Source organism: Cavia porcellus, unplaced genomic scaffold, assembly GCF_034190915.1.
Source record: "Cavia porcellus strain 051 isolate PalLab524CR breed Dunkin Hartley unplaced genomic scaffold, mCavPor4.1 scaffold_4, whole genome shotgun sequence".
Lineage (NCBI taxonomy): Eukaryota > Metazoa > Chordata > Mammalia > Rodentia > Caviidae > Cavia > Cavia porcellus.
The window spans coordinates 68,701,979-68,713,120 of NW_026947487.1; the positions used below are offsets into that span (position 1 = coordinate 68,701,979).

The 11,142-nt window shown below is 46.9% G+C and overlaps 1 protein-coding gene across 1 annotated transcript; it reads left to right on the top strand.

Annotated features, from left to right (window-relative positions):
* Nucleotides 1-3,068: 3,068 nt before the first annotated feature.
* On the top strand, nt 3,069-8,305 carry Sowahb (sosondowah ankyrin repeat domain family member B). The gene has a single exon (XM_013141276.2). The coding sequence runs from the start codon at nt 3,232-3,234 to the stop codon at nt 5,611-5,613; it is 2,382 nt and encodes a 793-aa protein (XP_012996730.2). The 5' UTR covers nt 3,069-3,231; the 3' UTR covers nt 5,614-8,305.
* The last annotated feature ends 2,837 nt before the right edge of the window (nt 8,306-11,142 follow it).

An 11,142-nucleotide genomic window follows, 5' to 3' on the forward strand; every position in this document is an offset into this window, starting at 1 on the left:
TGACTTCTCTCCTGCCTAAAGATTTGATGTTGTTTCTCTCTTTGTTCTTATTCATATAAAGTCACTTTTTCTTGAACGTCTTTTTGAAGTGAAAAAGTAATATTGTAAAATAGTTTATCAAGCTATTTGAAAGTTAAAAATCACTCTTCAAGTGATCCTCAAATTTTCCTCCCACATTTTTTTTTTTCTAAAACTAGGGAATTTTTTCCCCTGGGTAACATTCAAATTTGTGACCTTCCTGCCTCAGCCTCCTGCAGGGGTGGGATAACCGGCCTGTGCCACTGCACATGGCTCTGCACTTCTTTGAAAAGGCTGTTATTCGTTTACATTTTAATATCTCTGAAATCCTAACATATCATGTAATCAGCACTGCTTTGGATTTGGTTCAGTACAGGACTGTTCTGCCAAGTGTTCTTTTCTCATTAACACCAGTCCTAATTCCAAGCCAGCAATGTCGACCTTCCCCCAAGCCCAGATAGGGTCAGGTTGCAACCCTCAAGAAAACTCTGCATAGGCTCTGCCCCTGCCCAGCCCTGCATCTGCAGACTCCCACCCTTGCAGTTTCTTGTACATCCAAGTCTTCCTCAAAGCCAAGTAAGCCAAGCGGCTCTATTCACAATGATTCCCCAAAATAGCTGTGCTGAACCAGGTCCCTTTGCCTTTGCACTAAGGTGTCTTCTGCCCTTCTCACCCTTTCTACTCTAAGTTGCTTCTTATTCGAAAAATTGTCCTAACCCCCAGGCTCAGGTTCCACTTCTCTCCACCTTCCAGCTATGGCATTTATCTCTGCAAAATCACAGCTCCATGAACATGGGCTTCTCAAGCATACCTTGCTTATAAACTGTACAGTGGCTCCACAGTCTTTTGGAAATAGTGAGGGAAGCAGGAATGAGGGAAGCAGCAAAATGTCCCCTGACACAATTCTAACAAGACAGAGAATGGCAGGCAGGTCTGCATGATGAACCGCCTGGAACTCAGAAATTTAAAGCAATTTGATTTCTTCACTTTTGTTCTTGTTTTTCACTCCTGAAGGCCTATTAACTCCACTCCCAAAGACAAGCTAATTTCAACAACCAAACTTGCTTCCTTGCTTGCTTTGTTTTTTTTTAAAACAAATTCTATACAGTTAAGGCTGGTCTTGAACTCACTATGTAGCTCAGGCGGGCCTCGAACTCACAGGAATTTCCAGTCTCAGCCTCCTAAATGCTGTCTTTCAGGTGTGTACCACCATACCCAGCTCAACAACCACATTTTAAAGACAACTTCCTCGCAAGTCTTTTTAGTGCTTCAAGTACAAAGACTTCTACATCACAACAACCCCTTTGAAACAAGCTCCTTATTTTGAAACCAAATGTTTTGAAAAGGATTAGACGGGGGCTCTTTGCGCTTGCCAGTCTAAAATGCCCACCTGAGCATTCCACTTGGACTGATCTAAGTGTGGTCTCACTTCTGTACTCCCACCAAGATTCAACCCCAGGAAAAAAAATACAGAAGAAAGTTGATGCTTAATACAAAACTTTTGTTTTAATAACTACCCTAAGGGCTGAAGAGTTGAAGAGACATAAATGGAAACATTTACCCTTCAACCAAGCATTAGTTTTAAACTCTAGAAAATGCTCAAAATAGTAAAAACAAAACAAAGAGTTCCCCAGCTTTTCTTTCTGATCTAGATAATTTAAAGCCAATGAATCCAGGAAACAGTTGGGGATTTAAGTAAAACTCAGCTAATGTGGCACACACAGCTGTCCCTAGGACAGGTCCACACTAAAATACACAATCGCAGGAGCAATATGCTTTCAACAGTCTTGGTAAAAAGAACAGGGGCCCATGAAAAAACCAGAAATTGTGGAGCAAAAGAAGGAAAGATGAGAAAGAATCAAAGGCTCGGGGAAATAAAGAATGAGAATAGGAAATGCAGCTGATGTGGAAAGATTCTGAGAATATGTGTGCTATGGAAACTGGGGCTGCGATAAACACCTATCTTGCAACAGAAAGAGATGGGAAGGGCCTACTACAGAAAGAGTTTCAGGCTGAGGTGGGTGAGGGCGGAGATCAAACCCTGAGGGGTAGCCTTGGCTTGTGAACAGGGCTGATAAAGAACAGTGAGGCAGATCAGGATGCATGGAGAAAACAGAAGGAGCTTGCAGTACCTCTCTCTGTCTCTGTCTGTCTGTCTGTCTCTCTCTCTCTCCTGCTCCTCCTCCCTCCCTCCCACTCTCCCTCCCTCTGTGTGTGTGTGTGTGTGTGTGTGTGCTTTAATTCTAATGTCTTTCTGGAGGCTAATGAAAAGCCCCACTCTACAGCTAGTCTCTGAAGGAGGGCAAGGTCCATAGTTCTTCCATGGAGAGTAAGAGAAGCAACCATTCTAACCACATAGGACCAGGAGGGCCAGACCCAGCTGGCCTGCCCTGGTTCAACATTTTAAATGTGTGTGTGGGAATCTTACAAAGCCTTACCTTGAGCAAGAAAACACAAAACAGACTCTACAAATCTCTTCTGTTCAGGAAGTTTCAATTAAACAAAGCCAAGGTAACACCAGGTATCAGATACCTTTACTGGAGACATAACTCCTCCTGATTCTGGCTCCAAGGCAATGAAAATCCAGCAGTAATTTCCTTGCACCTTAACTCCAGATAACGACAGACAAGGTAAAAAGGCAGAAGCCAGCCTCAGTCTGTGAGGTCAGAGGGATTTCTCTTCTCAGCGCAGACTTAGGTGGGTGCGTTTAGACCGGCGGAGCAGCTTCTTTGGTATCTCGCTGTCAGGAAAGGTTTGGTTGGGACGCAAAGTGGATCCCAATGCTGCCACCAGGAATATGAAATCCCTTCCCAAAGGCGGTAGTAAAGGCCCCTTTGGAGAGACTGCAGGGCGCTGGTCTGCCACCGACCCAGCCTTCACCTGTGCGGCGCTGAGCGCAGGGACCCCCTCGGTGGCCTTTGTCCCCGCGTGCCGCCACTCACCTCCCAGCGGCTCCGCGGCGAAGGGCGAGACCTGGAGGGCGGAGGGACGGCGGGGCGGGCCGGGAGGAGGTGTCGCCCAGGCGCAGGTGAAACCGACTCGGGCCTCTCCCGGGAACTTGCGCGGCGGGGACTCGCGTCGCCGGGGGCTGTGTGGGAGCCGCCTGCTCCAGCCCGGGGGGCCCCCGGGAACTGCCGGGCCCCCTGGCGCGCTCGGGGCGCCGCCTGGAGCGCAGGTGACCCCGGCCCGGCCGGGGTGGGGGTGCCGGCAGCGATGGCCCGGGAGCTGAGCCAGGAGGCGGTGCTGGACTTCCTGTGCCAGGCCGGGGGCCAGGTGACCAACGCCGCGCTGCTCGGCCACTTCAAGAGCTTCCTGCGCGACCCCGCCGCTCCCCCAGACCTGCGCGAGCGCCGCCGCGAGCTTTTCAAGGGCTTCGTCAACTCGGTGGCTGCGGTGCACCACGACTCGGACGGCACCAAGCGCGTGGTGCTGCGGCGCAGGTACCGGGACCTCGTGGGGGAGGGGACGGGACCGGGGGCGCCCCCCGGACCGCAGCGGCGCGGAACACGGCGGGATCCCGCGACTGCCCTGGACCAGCCGGGGACCCCGGGCCCCGAGACCCCGAATCTGCAGCGCCAGTACCCTGCATCCCCTGTCCAGGACAGATCTGAGCCGATAACCCAGGAGACCCCGAACCCTGAAACTCAGCGTCTGCAGCGCCAGCGCCCCGCACCGTCTGCTCAAAACAGGCAAGAGCCAGTGACCTCTGGGACCCCGAACCCCGAAACTCAGCATCTGCAGCGTCAGCACCCTGCGCCATTTGACCGAGACAGGCCAGAGCCATTGACCCCAGGTGCCCCAAGCCCTGAAATTAGGCATCTGCAGCGTCAGCACCTCGCACCCCCTGACCGGGACAGGCAGGAGCTGGTGACCTCGGGGAGCCTGAGCCCCAAGACTCCACATCTGCTGCACCAGCACCCTGCGCCCCCTGTCCAGGATAGGTCAGAGCCAGGAACCTCTCACCCTGAGACCCTACACCCCGCAAACCCACACTTGCAGCGCCACCACCCCATGCCTTCTGCCCAAGACAGGCCAGAGCCGGTGACCCCAAGGACCTTGAGCTCCGAGACTCCACATTTGCAGTGGGTCAGCCCTACACCCCTGGCCCAGGACAGGCTAGAGCCTGAGACCCTGAGTCCCCTGCACCCCGAGACAGCACACCTGCAGCTGCAGCGCACACGAGAGTGGGTGTCTAGGCACCAGCAGATGCCTGAACCTGCAAATCAGCGCCCAGTGCGGGCCTGGTCCGTGCTGCCGGATGACTTCCTTCAGCTGAGCTCAGAACCCGCAGTCAGCATCTGGAAGACTGTACAGGCAGAGCCCACTCTGTGCTCTCGGGGTCTCATTCCCGGGGACCCCACCGAGTCCTCGGAATCCTGGCTGGGGAAACCTCCACCTACTGTCTTTCGGAGCATTCGCTGTCAGCTGTCCCTACAGGATCTGGAAGAGTTTGTGGACCAGGAGAGCCATGGCAGCGAGGAGAGCAGCAGTGAGCCCAGAGAGTCCCCCTGGGGCTCGGAAGAGAGGCTGCAGGCTGCCCCCAGGGCCCCAGACCTGGAGGAGCACAGGAATCCAGCCCAGGGCCTCTCTGTACTCACAAAGGAAAGCAATGTTACCCTAAGATCTCAGAAGCTTGGAGGGGGCAACCACTCCTCCATGCAGGCCCCAAGAGGGGCAGAGGAGCCTTTGCCCAAAACTCGGAGGTCATTCAGGAGGAGTCCTCAGCCAGGGAGGGCCACTGTGTCCTCCTCTGATGAGGAGAGTCTTGATGAGGACATGCTGAAAAGGACTCGTCGCCCCCCTCGACCCAGGAGACCTTCCAAGGCAGGACCAGTGCCTAGCCCAAGGGTGGTTGTTGCTTTGACAACAAAACTGGCAGGCACTAAAGCGATTGTGGCTGAGCCTAGTAGGCCACGCAACTGGTGGGTCCTCGATGGGGAGGGCCCCGAAGCCTTGGTACCACACAGACCTTTTGAGCACAAGTCATCCCTGGTCCCCTTAGAATCCAGGGAACATGAATGGATTGTGAAGCTTGCTAGTGGCTCCTGGATTCAGGTATTGGCTTTGTTCTGGAAGGACCCCCAACTGGCTCTGCGCAGGGACTTTCTGACTGGCTACACTGCTCTGCACTGGATAGCCAAGCATGGAAGCCTCTGTGCACTCCAGGACTTGGTCTCGGGGGCACGGAAGACTGGGATTGTGCTTGATGTGAATGTGAAATCCAGTTGTGGGTATACCCCGCTGCACCTTGCCGCCATTCATGGCCATCAGGGAGTTATCAAATTGCTGGTGCAAAGGTTGGCTTCTCAGGTGAATGTCCGGGATAGCAGTGGGAAGAAACCCTGGCAGTATCTGGCCAGTAATACCTCCAGGGAAATACGGCAGCTACTAGGAGCTCCTCAGCCCATTTTCCCTGTACATCCTTTAGTCCAAAAATCTCCTACCAGGAAATCCAAGAGTCGGGAAATATCTAGACACATTACCCGAAAGACTTCCTTGGCTGCACTACTCAAAAGTCAGCACAACAAATGGAAATTGTCCAACCATCATGAGAAATTCCCCACCTCAAGGGAGAGAGAAGAGTACAGTGACTAGTGGTCCCTCTCCCCATGGCTGATCTTTGGGCTTCTCAATGAGAGAATTTGGGGGGAGAATAGAAGAAGATGGAGGAGCTACTAAGGAAGGAGGTCACCAGTAGATGAGGCATCATGTCGGCTTTTGAACCTGTCCTTGAAACCTGGACCAGGAGACAGAGCCAAGCCCTAAAACCTAGGAGCTGTCCTTCCTACTCTTCTGCCAGGGTGGATCTGGGCACAGTAAGTCACACTGGTTTCTACAGCCACAATCCCAGGCCTTGGCAAGAGAAGGGACAGATGTCTAACAACAAGAGACAACTCGAGGAATTGATAAAGTTCAGGCAAAATTGTCTCTGGCTTTTCCTCATTTGGAGAAGAAATCTTGGCTGAGAATGGAAAGCACCAGGTTTAAAATCAGATGGCTTTCTCTTTTTCTTTATGTGCTTTTTGGCACTGAAATGAATGAAGATCATTACTTGAGAGTAGAATTTGACTGAGGAGACTGTGCAGCCCTGTCCTTCTCATCCCACCTGAGGTGGCTGATTTGCACCTCTTCTGGGTGTCTGACGGGAGAAGCAGGTGGTGAGACCCGCTGTGACCTTCACTCTCCACCCTGGCCTTCAGGCCCTGCTTTTTTTGTATCTACCCAAAGGGAACTTTACAAATATAAAAACCATGCAGCTCATTTACATAGTGACAGAAATCATCTTGCGGGGAAACTTCCTGTATAACAATTGGAATTGCCTTTAATAATTTTTAGTAGGTTTCAAAGGCCAAGTGTTGGTCCTCGCAAAAGAGAAACAGTTTCTCTCTGGGGAAGCAATAAGAATATGTGGTAGGGTGAGAATGGTTCCCCATCACAACTTTCCTAAGCTGCTATCTATAATTTTATTTGCACTAAACTTGTTGCCAATTAAGATTAAATATTAGCCTTGAAGTACTGTATACCTAACAGGAAGTGTTCCTTTTAATCGCTTAGTGAGGGGACTGATCTTTGTGGGCCACACAGTGAGGGGTCAGCTAGTTCCCTCTAAACTGCAGCAGAGTGGTGAGATTGCTAAACGTGGATCCAAAAAGGCCAAAAAATTCAACGTTCAGGGGGAAATTGTTAAGTTTTGATGCTAATGTTTTCATATGTTGGGGCACTGCTGCTGCATCCTTTTAAGTATTCTTGTGTTTCTTCTCGTTATATTTCCCCACTAAGAGACAAGCAGAACTTTATAATTTATTATAATATCTTTTTGCTGATTACTGTTAATGCTGTTAATGTATTTTATCAAAATTGTGTCTTAAATGAGTATCAAATGTTTGTGTTTCTTTGTATTTGTACTTTATACTTTTGCTGAAATAAATTTTTTAAAAAACTTTTTAGTACTGGGGATTGAACCAGGGCCTCAGGCAAGCCAGACAAGTGCTCTACCAATGAAGCCCAATCCCAGACCCTATCTTCTTTGAAATTTAAAAAGGGACAATAATTAAATCTGCAGGCTTTTCCCCCCAAAGACCTACATGAAGGGTGAAAATTTGGCAAATGAAAAAAGAGAAAGAGAGGGAAAGAGAGAATGACTGGTGGGGCTTGGTTTAGAGTAAAAGAATGCAAGATAAACAGCTACGTAAACACAGTAGTAAATACCAACCTCTCAGAACCAAATCGATAAATTGAATTATCTAACAATGTTTTTCAAAGTGCTGTGAGATTTGTAAAAGTGGGTGACTTTCCTCCTCTTGAAACTCAAAATCTTATATTTATTCTTGGTTTACTTTATACCTTATCTGGCTCCCAAGGGATCTGTCAAAGATGCACTGTGTTACATAAAGCTTGCGAAGCTGAGCAAGAGGGGAAAAGGTGGCACCAGGACTGAAGGCAGACAACTGCAACACAAGACAAAATCTCTAGGTGCCACAAGTACAAAATTAAATGCTCTGGATTTCAAGAGAAAGCGAGGGTAGGAAGGGAGAGGGGATCAGGAGACAGAGGGACTGAGAAGTCGTTAGGCTGGGAAAATCAGAGAGGGCCTCGTGGAGGCCAGGAACCTTTACCTGAGTGATACTGGCCATCCCAAGAAACCAGCTGTGGTAGTTCTACCACATTCTTGACCTCTGCTTCAGTGTGTGGTTTACACAGCTCCAGTGCGGCTGGTTGATTGCTTACTGGTTAGAACACAGTCCTGGGTCTCAAATTGTTTCTCAGTAGGATCTGTCACATCCCTCCAGCCTTTGTCCACACAGCATGCCTGATCTAGTCCTGTCTTACCTGGTCAGCATGCTGTGCTGGAGAGGGGTCAGGGATTGTTATAGAGTGGACCAGACTCCTCCTGCTGCAGTGTTAGGCAGTCCCGCCCCAGCACTCTGCCGGCTCCTGCCAGTAACTCCTTGCCATTGCCCCAGTAGCTGCACCAGATGCACTGGGTGCTTGTGGCCTGATCCTCTGAGTTTGTCTTGGTGCTGGATTCCTTTGATTTAGAAACCCCATTTTTGTTCTTTTTCTGGCAAAGACAGTTCAAATGCAGCCTGATGGAAAATTCCACAAAGAACACTTCCAAGCAAGGTGTATGGCTCCTTCCCCAGAGTTCAGTGGCACACTTCATGATTACTGATACATCCTGTCCAAGCAAATTGTATGTTTGGATTTTTCTTAGGACTTTGAACACCTATAGATTAAAAAAAATGGTTTCAATTCATCTCAGTATTCCGCCCCCCCCCCCCCGCCCACCACACTCACACTTTTTTTTTTCTTTCTCAGTATGTTGTCCAGGCTGCTCCAGAACTCCTGGATTCTCCTGCCTCAGTCTCCCACAGAGCTGAAACTACAGTCACTGCCACTCTGCCTGGCTGAATATAATGGGTGTCCATGGAGCATCCATCATCCAATATAGTGAGGATTAATTTCTAGCTTCAACAGTTCATTGGATGCCAGGGAAAGAGGCTTGAGAGTATCGTCACTGAACACTCCTAGCACTGTGCCATGGGTAGACCCCTACATTCAGGCTGGAGGATGCAGGGAAAGGGCAATGTTTGGGGCATTTTCTAAGATACCTCTGCTGTAAGTGCTAGAAATACAAAGTTCAATGAAATATTTACATTTCCGTCTCTGCTGTGTTCCTGGACAGTGAAGTCAGGAGATTAAAGGGTAGTCAAGTGGGCCTTGAGGGGCCAGAAGACAAAGATGCTGTGGGAGGCAAAGATGCAAGTGGAAAGGTCATCTAACACCAGTTTGAACAAAAGATTTTTAATGAGATGATAAATAGCTCAGTGTCATAAGTGCCTGCCTAGCAAATAAAAGGTCCTGAGTTTGATTCCTGGTACTAAAAACAAATACATATATTTAGGCACTTTCTAAGAAGACAAGGATTGTGAAAGCTCTTCTCTTAAAACAGTGTTACCATAAATTCAGATGTTTAGGAGGGGTCTTTTTTAAAATTATTGTTTTATTAGCACTTGTTTGCAGTCTGTAATGATTACACTCATTCTGGGGAGTGGGTGCACGTATACAATACATTCTAATTCTTTTTACTGGTCAACTCCCTCCATTCCCAGTTGCCAAAGATTTATCTCCCTGTTTCCTGTTATCTTTGATTTTGCTCTTTAAATTATATCTGGTGCTTCTCCTGTAAGAGAAACCATGCAATAGTTAATCTTGTGTGGCTAATTTATTTCATTTAACATCATTGTCTCAAGGTACATCCATTTTCTGGCAAATGTATGGTCTTAATTTGAATACAGAAAAAGTTTTTTCTCACTTTTAAAATGTAGTTTAAGTCTTTAGTATTCATAATACCTGTTTGCTACCAAACAGTGGTAGGCAACAAAGCAATTTAACAAATGATAAATTTTAATTCTTTTGTTTGTTTTTGTTTTTGAGACAATGTCTCGCTATATAGTACAGCCTGGCATTGAACTCACTATGAACTCACTATGTGGCCTTGAGCTGCCTTAGATCAGTCTCTCGAGTACTGATATTAGAGGTATACACCACCACATTTGACCAGTAAATTTCAGATTTTTTTATTGTAGCTTTCTATTTTTTGTTTTGTTTGGTTTGGTTTGGTTTAGTTTTCCTGGTGATGCCGGTATCAAACCCAGGGCCTTGTGCATGCTAGGCTAGTGCTGTCCCACACAACCACACACCTACCCCAACAACGTGATTCAATATTAAAGATAAACATTAGAAATTGTTGATCTTAGGTAAACTGCTTACACAGGCGTAATCATAAAGTAGTGGATTTCAATGTTACAAATGAACTGTGAATATTAAATACATATATGGTAGTCTCATTTTCTGCTAGGAAAATTGCAGATGTTTACCATCTCAGTGTGCTACACATGGAGTGCAGGGTTCCAGATGCTTTGGTTCCCCTATAATTTTAAAATAAATTTTGGGCTAGAATTCACATGCCATACAATTCGCCTAATTAAAATGTGTCATTGAATGGTTTTTAATATATGGCTAAGTTATGCAGCCATCACCATAACACATTCCTGTACAAATCTGAGAAATACTGATCCAGGCAATGGAGAGCCACTGCAAGTTTAATGCAGGCAGTGATGAAAACAGTCATTCCTTTGTAAGGGGGGTAAACTAGAAACAGACCAGTTACTGTAATACCTTAGAGTAACTCAGAGTAGAAATATAAGGAATTTGACTCAGTGAGCTAGATAAAATGATAAGACTGAATATTTACAGGAAGGAAAGAAATGTTTTGGCTGGAGGGGCTGATTTAATTGATCAGAATTAGGAAGGGGTAGGTAAGATCTAAAAGGGTTGTTCCACTTCCTCTTACCTCTAAAATTCCCTGGTGCCACAGTTAAATCACTACATTTCTGTGGCGACTGAATAGGATTAGGGTGCCCCTGCCCCTAAGATTGTAAATTCCATCTTTATTTAGCAGAGCGTGCTGCTGGGTATGCTTGGGTTTGCCAACATCAAAACAAATTAGAATTTCCAGTGAAAGCTAGATACTATAGTTTCCTGTCCTGACTTGGACCAGACCTGCAACTTCTCAGTTTTCTTATTTGGGAGCTAGGAATAATATTCACAGCAATGTAACAGATGAGTTATTGGAAAGGTGCAAATGAACTAATACAAAGTCCTTGGAAAATGACTGGAGTCAGAGCAATTTCTCATTAAATGGTTGTTATTATTTACTTAAAATATACAATTCACTTAAATTTCTACCTATGCAAATGACAAATTCATTAGTTGATTAAAAGGTGCTGCAAGAACAAAATTGACTATAAAGCCAAGCAAGCTCATTTTCTTACACTGCTACATAAAAAAGTTGCTTGTATTTCTCATTTCAAATGAGAAAGATTATTCAGACATCTCTGACATTAGCTAGGGTTTGTCATTAAAGGACTTATGTCTAATTAAAGTCACATAAACTCACAACAGTCAACTTAGTAGCTCTGGTGTGTCTGGAACTGAAACCTGGGCAGAGCTCTGAAGGGCTGAGAGTGGATTGTCTTCACTCATAAATCTGGAAACTCTAAATTCAACCATGCAAATAAGCTATCAGAATTCAGCTAACTTTGTGACGCCTCATAAAGA

What these genes read in the sequence shown, in the direction of transcription:
- Sowahb (XM_013141276.2), top strand. Translation starts at nt 3,232, where the DNA reads ATGGCCCGGGAGCTGAGCCAGGAGGCGGTGCTGGACTTCCTGTGCCAG.